Source organism: Fukomys damarensis, unplaced genomic scaffold (assembly GCF_012274545.1).
Source record: "Fukomys damarensis isolate Sample0158 unplaced genomic scaffold, DMR_v1.0_HiC HiC_scaffold_37, whole genome shotgun sequence".
In the NCBI taxonomy this organism is placed as follows: Eukaryota; Metazoa; Chordata; class Mammalia; order Rodentia; family Bathyergidae; genus Fukomys; species Fukomys damarensis.
The window spans coordinates 27,850,243-27,868,667 of NW_022900949.1; the positions used below are offsets into that span (position 1 = coordinate 27,850,243).

The 18,425-nt window shown below is 46.8% G+C and overlaps 1 protein-coding gene across 8 annotated transcripts in view; it reads right to left on the minus strand.

The window, feature by feature from the left end:
- Positions 1 to 18,425, minus strand: part of Pparg (peroxisome proliferator activated receptor gamma) — a 121,749-nt gene that overhangs the window by 29,491 nt on the left and 73,833 nt on the right. For 6 of the 8 annotated variants that reach the window (XM_033759474.1, XM_010631517.3, XM_010631502.3 and 3 more), the window contains 3 exons: positions 12,840 to 13,067; positions 11,078 to 11,247; positions 6,355 to 6,493 (listed from right to left, as the gene is read on the minus strand). In XM_033759474.1, the coding sequence (XP_033615365.1) occupies positions 6,355 to 6,493; positions 11,078 to 11,247; positions 12,840 to 13,059 (529 nt within the window). In that variant the 5' untranslated portion in view covers positions 13,060 to 13,067. The other 2 variants (XM_033759475.1, XM_033759477.1) reach the window with 2 other exon arrangements.

Genomic DNA, 18,425 nt, shown 5'->3' on the forward strand with positions numbered 1-18,425 from the left:
CCCCTCTTGAAAAAAAAAAAAAAAAAAAAAAAGGACAACAAACAACCCAAATGTGCATGTTCTGAGATTTCACAGGGCTTGAAAACCTAGTAACTATCATTTCCTAGTTCCTCTAAAGTGAGAAAGGAACAACTCTGCAGCGAAATGAAGTCATTTTTCTGTGGGGGACATTTTTCAGATCATTTGTAGAGGACATTTAGACATTCGCCTCGGCTTCTTCCCAGTGCGGAAATTAGTGAAACCCACAATCTCTCTTTGTAGATGTGTCTCCAACACCCCGAAGTCTAAAATGACACCACAGGATGTGTCCGCTGGATGCCTGTTTCTAAGACACTGTGATGCAGTGGGGCTAGGCGACACTCAAATAAGGAGAGAGGTGATGTGTGCAGACACTCTCTCTGGTAACCCCCCTTTTGTATTGTGTCTTGAGACAGGGCCTCCCTATATAGTTCAGGCTGGTCTTAAAGCCAACCCACTACGGAGCTCAGGCTGTCCTTGGACTCCCGGAGATCCTCCTTCCTCAGCCTCCCAAGTGCCGGGATTACAGGCGCGCGCCCCGACACCCAGCTTGGTGACCCCTCGGTACCAGCTCTGTCCTGCCTGTGCAGAAGTTCAGGCTTTAATCCAGAGTTTCCTTCCAGCTCCTTGCTTCTCACTGGACATCTGAGCACGGAGGCTTCACTCTGCATTGTCTGTGACCTTCTGTTTACTTCCTGGCCTGTTGCCATCTAGCTTGGTCTGCAACTGAAGTGACTAAAACTGCGCTTGTAGAAGACCTGAGTGCTCTTCTCCCGGACATATCTGGGGCCTGTGCTTAGCCTCTCCACCGTTCCTTCCGCCTTTACCGTGGTGGACCATCCCTGACAGGTTCCTGCCTTCCGGTTCTCCCATCTTTCTGCTGCCCGAGCTCTTAGGCAGCCCCTCCACCTCAGCCTGTGTTCTGTTCCAAGTCAAACCTTCTCCCCTCTCGAAGCAGATGCTCCTGATGCCTGTGCTCTCTGTACTGAGAATCAGATGCTTACTTTTCTCTTCTCCCTCTGTTCCTCTATGCGTGGATGCTGAATATTCCACAAGCACTTCCAACACCAGGAAGACTAAACCTTAATGATCTCCTCCAAACCAGCCCATCTTCCTGTGTTCCTCCCTTTGTTCTCCATTAGGTCACGCAGTGAAGCACGCTGAACAATCTCTCTTTTCTCAAATGCTTTGGGTCAGTGGTCATGGCTCTAGGATTTCTCTTTTTAAAAATTATCATTATTATCACTATTGTTATTATTTTGCCTTTTTTGAGACAGGCTCTCACTACATAGTTCAGGCTGGCCTTGAACTCACTATGAATCCCAGGCTGGCTGGGAACTTGCTGCAATCTTCAGTTCTAGGACTACAGGCCACCACACCAGGCTTCTGAGATTTTTCTCAGCTCCTTCTATCTCACTCTTTTGGGTAATTTTCCTCCACACCACAAAGGAGATCCTGCTGCTGGGCCCCAGTGTTGGCCTGCAGAGGCGCAGTCCATCAGGGAGGGAGCCTGTGGCCAGGAGGTCTGTTCACCTCCTGGGGGCTGGGACACAAAGACAAACAGGGAGTGCTGGGGTCTTAATATTCATTAGGGCCGCTCTCCATGACCTCACTTCCCCCCCCAGGCTCCACCTCCTGAAGGCCTCACCACCTCCTAATAGCATTGAGGGGTGGGCACCAACCCTTCTAGCTCTGAGCCTTTCGGGGACATTTGAGACCCAAACCACAGCAAAGATTTTTTTTTTTTAAGTAGGAGGTTAACGTTTAAATCTATGTGACATTCAGGACTCCCTTTCCTAATATGCTCTATTGTTGCAAGGCATGGAGACGACCATCTTAAGAATGCTGAGCGCCACAGAAATTCGTGAAACCATTTCTCCAGATTTTTATGAAACCATTGACAAACTCTTTTTTAAAGCTGTCAGCATTTTTAAAAAGAAAAGAAAAAACTCACATCATTTGTATCACAGGGCACCCTGATCAGCAAAACTAAAGTTTCGCTAGTTTTTAAACTCATTGCTATTTTAGTCAAATGTTAACAGTACAGGGAAAACCTAAATGAATGACTCATAGGTAATGTGAGACAATTTTTCTCTACTTTGGATTATTTTTAAGTTACATTTCCCCTAAATTTATTATTTCATATATGAAAAGTAACTCTATGAAATATTCACTCATCAAAATTCCTTTTAACTCATCAAAATTCTTAATGATTAAATTGCTTTATTAAAATAAAGAAGACATATCTCAAAAGTATGATTAACATCAAGGGCTGACTGCCGGCCTTTAAAAGAAGGACTAGTGGGCTCAACCTCAACAACACGTGCAAGGGGCCTGTGGCCTGAACCAGTGACGCGGTGCTGGACGGGGCTTTCGCCGGCAGACAGTAGCTGGCACACGGCCACTCAGTGGGTGACAGGCACCCTGGGGAGCCCGAGCAGAGGCTCTTTGCTTCTGCCTTCTTTACTGTGGAGCTTCCTTAGGAGGTGGTGTCTAGACCGGTATGGAGTTGACTGTGCTTTGGGTGACTCAGGAAGACCTCCGAACAACCTGTGGGGCTGACCTGCAGTCTGGAAATGATGGATTTTTAAATGACCAAAATATTTGGTGCATGTGTTTATCCTGACAACTTAGTGGAAGATTATAACCAAAACATTGTTTCCCAGTCCATCAAAATTGACTGATACGCTGAAAACAGGTATCTGAGAATCAACTGTTTCCTGCAAATGGGTATTTGAGAAACAACTATGTTTCCAGTGGGAAGGATTCTGAAACCCGCTTTCCCATCACATCTGTGTCACAGCCGAGAAGGAAGTTCTCCCTGGTGAGCTGGGTCTGGGTGCTGCAGTCTGGGTCAGAACTGTCCCCACAGCCATGTGTTGAAGGTGCCCAGCCCATGGCTACTGGGAGGCGAGGGACCTTCCAGAGGGGTGTGGAGTGGGAGGACGCTGGGTCACTGGGCTGTGCCCCTGGAGGGGTGTTTGGACTTGGGCCCCCCTTCTCCTTCCACTCCCTGGCCATATAGGCAACGGCTTTCTCTGCCTCCTGTCCCCACCATGATGTGCTGTGTCACCACAGCCCAGAGTGACAGGGTTCTGAAACCTGGGACTAGAACCTCCACAACTGTCCACCCAGAAAAACCCTCTCTCTCTATAAGTTGATTTATCTGAGGCATTTCTTGTAGTAACCGGAAGCTGACAAACTCACCACCCAGAATCCAATACACCACTTATACACTCTGCAGCCAGACTGCTTTGGATATGTACTTTGGGTCCACATCACCCTCACAGCTCTCAAATCCTTGCCTTGAATTGCTGAACAATTGGTCATAATATATAGACCTGAGTCTGGCGAATAAAAGATACTTTGATGGCACCAAAACGTGTAGGAGGGAAACTTTTAAATGCAAGCCAATGTCAGACCAGACGCCTACTCATATGGGAAAAGTGTAACACTGTCTAAGGGGTAAGGAGTAGCCGGTGGAAAAGTGAAAGCTTCAGTGACTTAGGTTGATTAATGGTAAAGAGTCAGAAATTTCAGTAAAAAGGACTTGGTGATCACTGATTTCAGTGATTTTCTGATAATATTCCTGAGGGCCCTCCGGGCTCTTTGAAGATGATTTTAGAAGCCTCCTTCAAACCCACCAAATGAACTGAACAGAGACCAAAGAGCAGAAGTAAAAGTCATACAGACCAGGGGTGTTCCCTGAGCACAGTGCAGGGAGCTGGGTGCCTCAGCGGTACTCAGAAAGGCCTTCCATGTGTGGCAACCACATACCACACACACACTGACCAGGGCAATGGATTTTAAACAGTGACCAGAACCACCTAGCAGGCTTTATATCTGCATGGTTTTTCCATCAGTGAAAAGGGCAAAACCAACCGAAACCTGGCTGCCGAGTTTCCCTTTTTGTGTCCAGAGCGCTTGATACCTTCCTTCCTGCACAGCAAGCACAGCCTCTCAGTGACTCTTAGAAGGGATTTTCTTTGTGAGGTTTGCCACCCCTTAAAGACTGAGCTACATGCAACTCTGCTGTTATGACACTTAATTCCTGTTTTCTCTTGCTTTTGAAGGAACTAACTGAACACTCTGTCAAAGTTGCCCCCCTCTAAATGCAACACATAAATTGTTACACGAAGTTTAAAGATGACCTTCCTGTCAAATTCATGATAGCTTTCTTTGACTTTTCTTGGAGGAGAAAATTCTATCATTCACACTGCAAGGACTGGGCTTTTTTGTGGGCTCTAGGGTTGGAACCCAGGGCTGCATACACCCTAAACACATGCATGCTCTACTACTGAGCTGCCTCTGCAGCCTCTTAGGAACATTTCTTCCCTGGTGCTGGGGATGGATCCCAAGCTCTTGGGCAAGCTAAGCACATGTGGTTCCATGAATATACCCCAGCCTGTAGGTTGGACTTTAGATATTATTTGCCTATAAACAGTAAGCCACAGGGGGTACATTTTAATGTGAATGTGTGGGCTTTACTTGTAAGCAACAGGAAATATATTTTGCATCCATGTGTGCAAAGCCTGTACATACTAGGAATTAGAGTTCCCATGGATGTGTGAAGTGACAAATCTCCAACAGACAAAGCATGAACAGCATTAAAAGCAGAACTGGAGTGCTCGCCAAGGCTGTCGTGGTGATAATGACCTCAAAGTCAACGATTTCTCCATAAATATGAAATAAGCATATTGCAATGGGGTTGCATCATCTAAACTGTAGCCCTTGACTTGAAAACTTGTCCTTATGTTTTATGAGGTTTGAAATAAGAAGGAAACTAATGGAATTAAACCAGCAAATTATTTTGCAATCAGTGGCTGCAGTCTCCACGGCCACAGAGCAGATGTGCCCAGTTGTTGAGGAAAGTTGGACCTGATTCCCACCCTATCCAGCACCCCTCACTGACAGCTTGACTCCTAATACATTCTTACCTTTAGAACTGACCCCCATTAACAACTCTGATTTTGTAAGCTAATTTAAAAGAGCAGTGGATCAACCCTTCGTGTTTCCCAAATATCTTGATGGTTTTCATTGTGAAAGCCAAACATCTGCAAGACTGAACAAAAATGAAATTTTCTCAAATCCACCGGAGCCCATACAGATGAAGACTAAACCTAAAGATCATCTTCTTACCTGATTAGTGTCTTGAAATATGAACGTAAAAGAAAGAAAGAAAAATCAGAGCCAGGGTACAACTCAGTGGAGTGCTTACCTAGCACACACAAGGCCCTGGGTTCCATCCCCAGCTCTGCGCATGTGCGCGCATGTGCGCGCACGCACGCGCGCACAAACACACACACACGCGCGCGCGCGTGCACACACAAACACAAAAAATGGATATCAAAATTAATGACACTTCTGACTTAATTTAATCTCTTTGGTACTGTTTTCTTGAGCCCATAATGATTTCTGAAATAAAACAATTGACTAATACTTGATCAACACAATACTATCAAGTTACAGCTAAAACTTGTTTTGTGGGCCAACCCATCAGAACCAAATGGGGATGAAGAATCATTTCTTCTACCAGGCCTATCTTCTATGATTTTATGAGTTAGCTCTGAAGTTCATGAAACATAGGTCTTCTCAGGCCTTTGACTTTATTTCACACCCAAGTTCACACACCAGCTTACATATTTCATGATGACGATAATGATTTTCATGGTGCTAGGGACTGATGAACCTGGGCCTCATGCATGCTAGGCAAGTGCTCTACCTCTGAGCTACATTTCTAGCCTCATAAACTGGATTTTAGAGTCAGGTCTGAAAAGTATAAAGCTGTACTCTCTTATGTTTCTATAACATTGAAGTTTTGTAGAAATTCAGAATATTTGCTTTTTTCTTTCTACTAGTCTACATATTCTCTGAAGTAAAAAAAATTGCTATACTCATCTTTGCACAGAAAAGAGAAAAAAGCATACATAAATCAAAATCCTGATATGCCATTTAAAATTCCACACCCAGAAATCTTCAGGGTTTTCTTACGTTTATGAGTAAAGTAGAAACTACCAATACATATGAGTATAATTCTGCATTGAGGCTATTAAAGGAATATAAAAATTAATCACAATTATCATCACATTTCTTTAAAACACTTTTTTCCCAGGGTCCCTCAGGTTTCAAGCCTCTTCTCCCAACCTGCCCAGCCACAGAGAGAGACTCAACACTTAAGCCTGAAGTCACTGACCTAAATGAGAAATGTCCGGCAGCCATGCGACACCCAGAAACTGGGCATTTCATGGAAAAACTACGCATTTCTGTCAGCAGCCCGTGAGCCCCCGACCCGATGGTGACAATGAGGACAGATGTATGGTAATTCACGTCACCTACCGTTGTGAGACATCCCCACTGCGAGGCACTTCTGAAATCGACAGTACTGACATTTGTTCCTGCTCTTTTTGTGGATCCGACAGTTAAGATCACACCTATCATAAATAAGCTTCAAACGGATGGTCCTCCGGAAGAAGCCCTGCAAAGAGACATGGGACAAAGAAGCGACCTTTGAGTCCTCGTGACACACAGAGGCAGTGGCCTACGGCTACAGGTACGTGGCTGGGTAGCAGAAAAGGTAGGCTCTGCACTGGTGACCCGGACAGGTCCCTCTCTGCGACTCAGTTTCTTTGCTCTAAGGTAGACAGCCAGAGGCTCTCCGGTGTCCTCTCTGTGTGACCGCGTTCCCCTCATGTCAGTCTGCGCCCCCTGGCTCTCTGTGTGTTTCGTCAGCCTGTGCTGCAGAGATCTCTGGACTTAACACAGCGTGTAATCGGTTCAGTCTCTCTGCAAACCGTCCCGACAGCATGCCCAGCCTTTAGAAATGTGCTAAGCAGCTTGGCAAACTTAGAATCACTTCATTCTAAAACATGATCGGGGCCAATAAAAATCCACATGTGGATAATTTTTTGGAATTCTCTCGGTTGCATAATTTCCTGCAGAATTCATTTCATTTATTTATGTAGTTGTCAGAGTGCCCATCCTCACAGCCTATAGGCAAGAAGAGATAGCAGGAAATCACTTGAGCAGTAATGCAGAAATCCTCAGAAAACCTAGTACAAAATGGCAACATTTTGGGGGCTAACATTTGGCTATGTTTACTGCGTCTTTTCAAGAGAGGTGATAACCTTTTTCAACCAGAAATGTCTTCTTACTCCACTTTTGGAGTGCGTAGTATTGCTAATCATCTGTACTGTGCTCAATTCTGTCACATGGATCTGGTTCTGCCTGATAGCAACAGCACTAACTCGGTTTCCACTTGGGCTTCCTGAAGAGCCCTCCCTTGAACATGTTTGGGGGCCTGGGACCAAAAGAACCTTGGGTTCTTGTGGATTTTGGAGTATCTGCCTATGGGAACAGAGACAACTTGGGGAGGGGAACCCAAGTCGACATTCACGTGTGTTTCACCGTGTCTTACAGGTGGAAGGTGATTTTGTAAAGTATTTTTAGCGTGTCTGGTTTTGACTGCATGACCTGTCACAGGTCGGCTGCAGAATTTTCCACGTCCATCACGTTGGTGCTCAAATATTTTGGATTTCAGAGTACTGTAGATTTTGGATTGCAGGGATGTTTAATGTGTATACATCTCCCTGCTTCCCTCACGGTAAGTTTTGGTGATGTCCCAGTTCTTCCAGAGCCTTACCCACCATCCATTGTTCTGTGGCTGTTACCGTCCCCACCTCTCTACGGTCAACTTCACATCGCCCTAGTCTGTCCCATGTCCAGTAGCACCCACGACTTTCTCACCTAGCCCAGAAACAACCTGCCCCTTTCTGATTTTTCAACTATACTCCCAGCACACTTTCCAGTCTCTTATGGATTGGATTAAAATTGAATTCTTGCCCTGTTTCTATATTCTCTACATTAATCTGTTTCCTGTAAGAGGTCTTGCCTATAACTTCTCTCTTCTGTCTTCAAGGTGACCGTTCTTGGAATGCACTTTTTCAGCGTTCTTATTTTTTTTAAAGTTGTGAACATTTCCATGTCACCTTCATTCTTGAATGATTATAGGGTCCTCAGTCATTTTCTTCTTACTCTTTGAATTCTCTTTTGTTTTTCTGCTCCCATTGCTACTGCTGAGAAGCCTCCTATCAAGTCATCTTGTTTGTTTGTTTGCTTGTTTGCTTGCTTGCTTGACACAGGGTCTCACTATCTATTCCTGGCTGGCCTCCAACTCCCAGTGATCCTTCTGTCTCAGCCTCCTGAGTGCTGGGATAACAGGTGCGTGCCCACACCTGGTACTGTCAATTAACTTGGAAAGTGACCTTTCTTTTCTCATCGGTTGTCTTTATATCCTCTTTGTCTTCAGTATCCTGCAGTTTTACTGTGGTTTGTTCAGGAATAACTTTGTTTTCGCTTATTTTCTTGGACAAGTTTTCTGACTCCATTAGTTCGTCAGGTCATGGACTCCAATTAGACAACTGTTAGACCTTCCTTCTCTAGCCTTGGTCTTTCTGAACTTCTCTTTGTATTTTTCATAGTCTCATCACTAGTTATTCACTAGCATTGTTTGCAAATATAAAAATCAGTGAAACCACACAAAATATGTAATTAGACTGGCAAATGTAAAAACAAACATTTCACCCCAAATTTCATCAGTGAGGCCATTTCTGAACTTCCTTTCTCTATGGCTGAGTGAAGAAAACAGATCCTTTTACTATTCCAGGCCCCTGTGAGCCCTTCAGTAACTACAGAGGCGTTGAATTCTAGCACACCCTGGGAAGGGCACATTCTTCAGGACAGTGTTAGCGTCACAACTGGCTACTTCCTGGTGTCCGCTTTCCAGTTCCTTCACCTTTCCTTCCATTCTGTCTCATATGCGATGTGACCCTTCTTTGCATCGAGTTCTTCTTGCAATCACCGTCCATTTTTCTCTGAGAAGGTTCACTTGACTTGGTTTCCAGTCCGCCTGCTCAGTCCCGATGCTTGCTGCTGCTGGTTTGTTGCTGGGGGCCCCCACTCGGTCTTTATACAACCTGTGCAAAGCTGTTCCGTATTCTGGTCCTGGAAGATGTTCTCAGTATCTGCTGTCCTTGGGTGAGGGTGGGGGAGTTTATATGGGTTTTTGTTTGTTTGTTATGAAGGTCATTGAAGACGATGCCCTTCTTATGTGAGTGCTGATATTTTCTTTTGCAATCATTTCTTGACCTTAAACTGTGGAGATCCTATGGGGTTTAAGATGGAAATTCTGTTCTCCAAGGAAAACTTGCAGATGCTTCTGCCAGAAGCTGGGTTGAGACTTGAGACGACTTGAGATGTGTGGAGGCTGAAAAACATCAGGCTCAGTGCAGGGCTCAGGCATGGCCCCTCCTCCCCGAGGGCACAGAACTCCTCCAAGCTCCTGCTGTTATGGGGAGAACCCTGCCCTCCAGCCCAATCGGGCTCCTGGCTCAGACCAAGGCCCTGCCGTCGGCATATGCCTTGTTTTCTTATTGTTTGGGAGACAATCAGTATCTCCAAAACCCTATCCTAGCTAGGATCTGCTGGAAGTGAAAGCCTCTTTGATTTTCCAAGTGTTCTGATGACTGTGGATATGACAAAGGTTGTGTTTTAGGTCCCCTCCTCCCCCACTACCTCACTCGTCAGTAGAAGACCAATGCATAGAACTGTTCTCACTGAGAAAGGTTGGTAAGAGATTTTCCTTTTTGCCACTGTGATCATACAGTTTATGATGGCCTGTGTCTCATTTACTCTTTTTAAAACTAGTACCATGTCCACATAAGGAAAGGAAACATTATGTACTAAAAACATGTACTGGTAAAATAAAATAAGAAAATAACAGCCAAACTCATACAAATAGAGTAGAACAGTGGCTGTCAAGTTTCAGTCCCACAAGCCAAACAGATCCTAGAAATCTGCAGTAAAACACTGTGACTACAGTCAACAATATTATATTGCACATTTAAAAACTTCTTAAGAGGACACATTTTATATGGCCTGTTCTGATCAGAATTTAAAATGAAAAAAAAAAAAGTCTAGGCCCAGGGCTGATAAACAGTGAGTAGGCCATGGTCAAATCCACCCTGCTGCCTGCTTTTGTAAATAAAGCTTTATTCAAACACAGCCACGAGACAAACCAAACAAATAAAGAGCGAGTATGGGCAGTTTTAATGCAGCTCCACAGCAGAGGCCTGGGTCCAGGTACTCAGTTTTGTGCTCTGGTGACTGAGGACAGTTTTTGTAAGAGAATGATGCTACAGAAGATGAACCCTCAAAATGCAAATTTTGAGCCTGACTCATAGGGTGCCTTTCAACAGTGAATCATATTCCTTTTGTTACGATTCAGGGCCTCTTGGCGTGAAGAGCAGTCACCCTGAAGTCACGCCTGAACTGTAATGAACGCGGATTCCTGAACTGAACTGTACGGACTCCACCGCGTGTGCCTTGAAAATTCCTTTTGCTCTTTTCCTTCTCACTGAGTCCATCATAACCCCCTTGCTCTCTTGTCCTTGGCATTTTCAAGAAATGAGAAGATGTAAGGATTTTACTGCATGTTTTGCCGGCATCTCCAAAGTTTCTTCATATGACTGATAAAGAAACACTCAAAACAGCACTCATCATTACTGTAGACCTCATAAATCTTCTCAGCTTTCATTCTTACTTTTCTTTTTCCTTTAACTAACTCTCTCTCTCTCTCTCTCTCTCTCTCTCTCTTTCTGTCAGTACTGGGGACTGAAGCTAGGGCCTTTACACTGAGGTATGTCCCCAGCCCTTATTTTGAGACAAGGGTCTTGGTAAGTTGCTAAGTTGCCCAGGTTGGACTTGAACTTACAATCCTCCTGCCTCAGCCTCCCAGAATGTCCCAGTGATTACAGGTGTGGAACAACATGCCTGACCAGGCTGTCGAGCCTTTTTTCCTTTTCTCTCTGAAAGGACAAGTCTAAGGAAGGAAGTGAGTGAAACAACCCTACATTTATTGGCTTTTCAAATATCACCTCACTAGAAGAATGAGGCCCCCCCACAAAGAAAGAAGTGTAACGATTTTATTCTAGCCCTCGGGATGAGTCTGCTGCAGGAAATGCAGCCGCTAAGTTTTCAGCAAACCCCGCTGATGGTTTTGTACCTTGCACCCCTCACAGGCATGGACTCCGTAGTGGAAGCCGGAGGCCTTGTCCCCACACACGCGACACTCGATGGCCATGAGGGAGTTGGAGGGCTCCTCGAGGGGCCTGTTGTACAGCTGGGTCTTCTCAGAATAATACGGGGGTGACACGGGCTCCACCTTGATGGCACCTGTGCCGGACACATGGACAAGGTCGTTAGTACTGGAAAGCCACGCTGTGGAGGCCGGGGCTGGCGGCTGCTGCACTCTGGCTCCCTCAGGGTGGGGACAGTGCTATGAGGGCTGTCACAGCCCCTCTGAGCCTCAGTGCGGTGCGAAATGGGGACGGGAGTTGAGTGCTCGTTTTGGGAGACCCGGAGTCTCCGAGACACTCGGGCTCTAACAGACTGCGTGGCCCAGGGGATGCGGGTGGCTTGGTCGCCGGGATGAGCTGCGTCTAGTACTTCACGCACTGTTAAGCCCTGGCTTTTATTTAGATGCTGCACTTCCGAATTACTTTTCCCACTTTACACTCTGATGCCGCTCCTCTGTCCACCAGGTCATCCTCCCACGAATCAAAGCCTTGAACATACAAGATGAAACCGGGAAAATACGAGCAGGTGATGGGAAACAGTTCCTTGCCAGTCTCAAAGTTTGACCACTTTTGTAAAAGACAGAAGGAGCAGTGCTGTGCCAAGGTCCCAGCTCGCAGGGCCGTGAGCAGGAGAGCCCAGGCGGGCGGCTGTGAGGCTGGGACACAAGCCGTGGTTTGGCCCCATCTTCAATGACAGAGATGTTTTCTACTGCTTGGGGCCAGGCCTGTTAGATTTCCATATTAGGCTCGAACTGAAAGCCACACTGATAAATTTAACCAACTATACCATTTATCTAAGAAAAAAAAAAAAACTAGAAATACAGGAAGTTCTTACTTAATGTCAAATAATGGTTGCCAATGACATGGCGGTAGCTTTGGGAAACCAGCGCATCGGCTCACGGCAAGATAAAAATCAAGGAAACAGCAGCACAGAAGTTACATTTTATCTTGACAAGTACAGTTCTGGTTTTTCTTGCATCTGATGTTTTGGTGCTCATTTCCTTAATGGCATGAAGATTTATCAGTAGGCTATTGTGTTAAAAATGTAAATTTGTCCACCTCCAAAATGGATACCAGTATAAATTTCAAAAACTACGGATTAGAAAAAAAAAATGATGAAGGTAAAAAAAAAGCAAAGAAAAAGCTATAATAATAATAATAACTTAGTAATGGTAAGTTATATAAGGTAACTTGCAAATGCTATTTATTAACATAAGAACCAGAAGAACTCAAGTTTGGAAGATGGACTGTTAGCTTGAGATACAACTGGCAGTGAAACATGCTAGAAAATGCTCTCTACCCAGCATGCATGGTGGCACACACCTGTAATCCTAGTACTCAGGAGGCTGAGGCAGGAAGATCACCACAAGTTTCAGGCCAGCTGAGGCTACATAGTGAGCTCAAGGCCAGCCTGAATGACATAGTGAGACCCTGTCTCAAAAAAAACAAAACAAAAAAACAAAAAAGCAACAAAGGAGAGAGAGGCAGGAAGAGGAAAGGAGGAGAGGCAATCACACACCACCTTCCTTTCTGCATAGCACAAATAGCTAGTATTTCCTGAGTGGGTGAGTGGATCCCACATGGTAACTGCTCTCTACAGCACTTATTCTGTAGTACTTGTACCAGTGTTGTGGAGTGATCCACCCCGTCCAGTCTCAGTGGTCTGAAAAGTGAACGGAAACATCATACTTTGGTACTCCTGGAACTTCAGGTCATATTTATAATCAGTGACCATTGGGTCCGTCCTTGGGAATGGGATGTCTTCATAGTGTGGCGCTGAGATGCTGGAGAAGTCGACCGTGGTGAAGGGTTTGATGTCAAAGGAGTGCGAGTGGTCGTCCATCACGGAGAGGTCCATGGAGCTGATCCCGAAGTTGGTGGGCCAGAACGGCATCTCGGTGTCGACCATGGTGACTCCTGAAACAGAAGCGGGAGGCTTAAGAAGCTGGGTCTCAGAGACTCTCGGGGAGAGGGAGTGCAGTGTGACCACGCAGGCTCATGTGGGTCACCGTAGGGGGTGAGGACACCGCCAACTTCTCAGTGCCATGCAGGTGGCAGCCGGGATGAAAGAAGTCACCCTTACCTAGGCATCCAGAGCAAACCCTGGCACAGCCCAGGTGTCCACAGACACCCCACAAACACCCACCTATATTTAGAACCCTTTGGAATAGTATCATGTTTCTAAGTTAAATTTAAACAAATGAGCCTATTCCTTAATGGCATTCTAATAATGTTGCTCTATTAAAATTCAAATAAATCTTTGAAAAAAGGAAGGGACCCTTCTGTACTATGAGCAAATACTTTGAGTGTTTATCTTTTCTGTGTATACAACTTTTCTTCAGCAAAAGATGTCTTGCTCACGTGGGGAGCAAACAGGTGAGGGCCATGTGGGCCACATGACTGTCACCGGGAAGAATTGTCAACACCGGGCTGCCAGCTCTAATCTGGAAGCCATTCCCAAGACAAAACCAAAACAGAAGCCAACAGAGCTGGAAACAGGAATCAGGGTAAAGCCAGAGGGGGAAACTCTTGCACGGCTCTAAGGCTGCAGCATAACCGGTCTCAGCATGGCCTGCTCAGGGTGCCACAAGCCACACATTCTTCTGAATGCCACGTGGCATTTAAATGTTAACTCTGGTCAAAAATACCACTGCAGGGCTGAGTACATTCAGGATCGCTAACCCTGGGACAAGGACATTCTGGGGCTCTTGAAATCAGAGGTATCTGTCTTGCTTGCAGCCTCAGCCACACCACCTAACAAAACGCTTGGCCCTAGCAGGCGCTCACTGGATGTTCTCAATAGATGGACCAGATGAGGGGCTTGGGGATTAAGTAGAAAGGGCAGGGATGCAAACCGATTTGCTGAGCACCTCCAAAGCCCCGGACACAATCTGCCTTTCACGCCACGAAATCTTAGATCTTATTGCTGCTGTGCAGACACATAAGCCAGGGCTAGAGAAGTCAAGTGGCTTCCCAAGGCCCATGGCCTGCAGGAGGGGATCCCAACTCCAGTGAGCCAGAAGCCCTTTTCTGCAGCTCTTCTCTCCCCTCCCATCAGTGGAGAAGGGGCTGTGCTCGTGGGGGTGCCTCCTGGTCCTCCCCAGAGAGCAGGGAGCTGAGGCAATTTCAGCTGCGGTCTTCATGAGAACAAAGTGCCTTGAAAAACCCAACAGGGAGACTGGATCTGTGAGTGAGTTCAGGCTTGAGGGGCTCCTTCTGACCACTGTGAGGGTTCCTGTGTCCAGCTGTCTCCACAGCAAGGACCCAAACAAGCCTCGGTGATCCGGGTCACAGTGTAAACACCACACACCACGAGGAGCAATGTGCACCGTGATAGTGTAAAGGTCACTCGGGGTCTCAGTGGCACCCAGCAAAGGTCTGTGCTCCTGACGACATGGGTGCCCACCCGACCGCGGCCTTTGTTTCCAAACTCATCCCAAACAGCCGCTCCAAGCCCACTGCCCGTCTCCTTGGCAGACTTAATTTTCACTGCTCTGTCAGTTTCTCTTAGCATCAGCTGATTTCACATCAGAGGCTCCCTGGCAGGTCTACACGGGAGGACCCCAAGGGGGTCTGTCAGCTGTTTCTCTCGGCGCCTGCTGGAGTGTTCTGCGCGCAAAATAAAGGTCAGTGGAGTTACCGGTAGTATGCACCTCGGTGTGAACTCAGACTGAACACCTGGTCATTACTCATTTTATTGATCTACTTTTGTTTCACGTTTAATATACAATTTCAGCGACTCATGGTGCGTGTCATGCTTCCTTTTGTCTGGGAGGGGGCGCTGAGACAGGGTCTCGCTGGGTAGCCCAGGCTGGCCTTGAACTCACAGTGATCCTCCTGCCTCAGCCTCCCAAGTGCAAGGATACAGATGTGCACCACCACGCCCGGCAAAGCCTCCAATCTGAAGCTCTCCATTCTGTCTTTCCACAGCTCTGTGTGCCCTTTGTTCCACGTCACTGATTTGGATCAATGTCGCTGCCGTTCTAGGTGGGAACAAAGGTACAAACACAGAAGCATTCTTTCTTTGGTTTCCCCTTAGGTCCCCTATTCAAGGTAATTGTACAGTAAATATTTGCAGATTGAACGAGCTGAAGAATAGAATGAACTCTCATTTTGCCATGAAAGATGGAACAAATAAAGATACTTTCTCAATGATTTAATCTTGCTAAGACTTAAGTCCCCCCAGATGGCTGACCCCCAAAACTATACATAGAATAGAAGCCACAGCTTTTCCTTTCAACGGTGTACACTGCACTGTTTCTCTCTGGTTGGTACAGGAGGAAGACTAGGGTCAAGTTTTCTTTGTGGTGCTGGGGATGGAACCCCGGACCCGGGGCATGGCAGGCAGGCATCCAGCACTGAGCAAAAATCCAGCTTTCTTATTTTTCTAAGTAGAAAAGACAGAAGAAAGACAGCTTCACCTCATTCTTTTGAAAACCCATGCTCAAGCCCAAGTTTCCCTTCCCTTCCCCATTCCTGCTCCTTTACTCTGGGGCACTGGGACCAGAACATTTGCTCTCTGTGGACCACAGTTACTGGGACACACAGGGTTCCATAGACAGACAGATGGATAGGTAGGTAGGTAGATAGATAGATTTTTTTTCTTTCTTTCTTTCTTTTTGTTTTTTGGTCAAGGAGTGATTTAGAGATGGGTCCAGGAAACTTGCGTCTCATTTTGTCTCTAGAAAACACGAGCTTCTGTGGCTGCCAAGCTGCAAGCCTAGGAGGTGTTTTTTGTTACTCCGTGCAGTTACCCGTGAAGGAACAAATGGACAGGATACCTGCGGGAACGACTACGCATCTCAAGACTCCGAAGCCCGGTGATAGGAGTTGGTGCTGCCTCAAGGCTCATCCCCAACTCCGCCGGCCTCCAGCGTGTCCAGAGGAGGCTGACGTCCTGCCCCGGACCTGTGCGTAGTGACAGGCAGTTGGGCCATTTTCCTAGACCTTCAAACTTGGCTTTAAGGTCTTTGCTGGCCAACGAGCAGGCTTTTGCAACAGTCCTCGGTATCATATATTTTGAACAAAAATACAACCGATTTCACGCACGAATCAACTAACTTCTCTAATCTGATAGGCAGCATTATTTGGGGGAGTGGAAGCAAGTCAGGAAAATGTGAAGTTATAAAATCAAGCACCAGAACAAAATGGTTTGCCTCTGGGGTTTTATGCTGTCCCGATGAAAAAGAAAATTGTCAGGATAGCTGGGGATGTCCGGGGATAAGGCTGTGTGGTAAGCACTTGCCTGGCACACCTGAGGGCCTGGGTTCCACCCCCCAGAACCACAATTAAAAAAGGAAACAGGCACAGACTCGGAAGCACCCCAGCCCCCAGAGAGCTGGCCCCAAAGGTCAGGGCCGCACTTAAACTTTCTGCACCACCTGGTCATCCCAATCTTCCAGCTCTGTGTTAAACAGCACTTAACGCCAACAGCGCTCAGTTCAATGCCAGTGCTAGGCCTGGACTGGCGGAGCATCTGGCAGAGGCCTCCGGGGAAATGTCTGAGTCACAAGATGTGTTGTGGGCAAAGCCTTTCTCTAGAACTTGCCAGAAAGGACCTTGGAGAGACGCTTCACTACTGGACATGGTGGCGGATGCCTGTGACCCCAGCATTCAGGAGGCCGAGGCAAGAGGATCTCCGATTTCAAGGCGAGCCTGGGCTACACAGTGAGGACCTCCCTCCCACGAGCTCCTAATAAATAATAGTATTAGTCGTGAGCTTGGTACATATTAGTAACCACAGCGCTCTAGTCATACACAAGGTGGGCTAAAGGCCTCCAGTGCCACTGCATCGGGCAGGAAGAGGAACAGACAAAGACAAGAAAGCCCTGTTGCTGAAACAGGACTACGCCTAACACAGGTGCCCTGTGTCACGAGAGCCCCGAGGGGAGGCCCGACACCCGAGACCTCAGGCTCCAGGCCCTCACTGTCCTGCCCGGCATCTCCCCACAGGGCTGCACATGCGTTCCTATAAAGAGAATGCACGGGTCCCTTCCATCAGTAAGAGCAGAAGTGAGCTCAGGAAATGCTAGGAGAAGCGGCCCACTGCGGCTCAGCCTCAAGTGCCCGTGATTTCCGAGGAGACGCGAACAGAGGCGAAGGCGGCGTTTAGGGCGTTTGGTACTGGATGGAATGGAGTTTGTGCAATGATGGGCGATGGGCGAACCCATGTCAGAGTTTGCATCGGTTCTTCCTATTTTCTAAACATGCAGTCGCCACCTTCTGACATCACCCTTTCCCACCGCACCTGACAACCGTTCAGCTGCTCCTGGGCTTCACGAGGATTCACACTGCTTTAAACAGCAACAGCCAGCAGAGAAAGGATTTCTGAACACTTCAAACACACAGAAAGGAAGGGCTATGCATTATTGCCCTTTCCAGAAAAACGGTTCTTAAAAACTTCTGGGGGCGGGGGAAGAACACCCGATAAAAGCTCAAGGATCATAACACCAGAGGCTAGAAAATTAATAAAACAATGTTTTCAAAAGCAAGAAAAAATACTGCTAACTTGGAATCTTAACGCAGCTAAACCATCAATTATGTGTGAGAGTAGAATAAAGACATTTTCAAAAATATAAGGTATCCCACTGGTGACCTCCTATGCATTCTCTCCCAAAGTTCTTCAACAGAATAAAAAAAGCCTGGACACCCTGGATCAAACTACAGAGAGAGCCAGCCTAGAGGCACACATCTGTAGTCCTAGCACTCAGGAGGCTGAGGCAGGAGGATCATCATGAGTTTGAGGTCTGCCTGGGCTACACAGTGAGACCTTGTCTCAAAACAAACAAAATGAAGCAAAGACACATTTCAGTCTCCTGCCTGCTCCTACTATACTAAAGACTGGCTGGGAGCCTCTATGGAGTGTGGTCCACAAGTAGCCTCGGCAGAGGTGGGAGCTGGCTGATGCATATCTCTATGTGCACTTTTCCTTATCATAAACCAGAAAGTCTCACAGCAAAATTTCAAATTCCCACCAGCCAAGCCTCAGAGCAGCTCTGGCCTGATTAGCCAGAGACAAGGTCATGGGTACTTTTCCTCACGTGAGCTGCATCTGACCTCTGTACCCTGAGCCAGCCCCAAGGATAAGGAAATGGGAACGATCCCAATGGTGCTCTCACCCACACTGGGCATTTTCTTCTGCTTCTTTAGCCAGAGATGCATATTCTCTTCCCAGCATGGTCCAACCAGCTCCAGCATGGTTCTTCTGCTAAACCTACCTCCTCCTCCTCCTCCTCCTCATCTTCCCTTCCTCCCCCTCCTCCTTTGCCTCCTTTT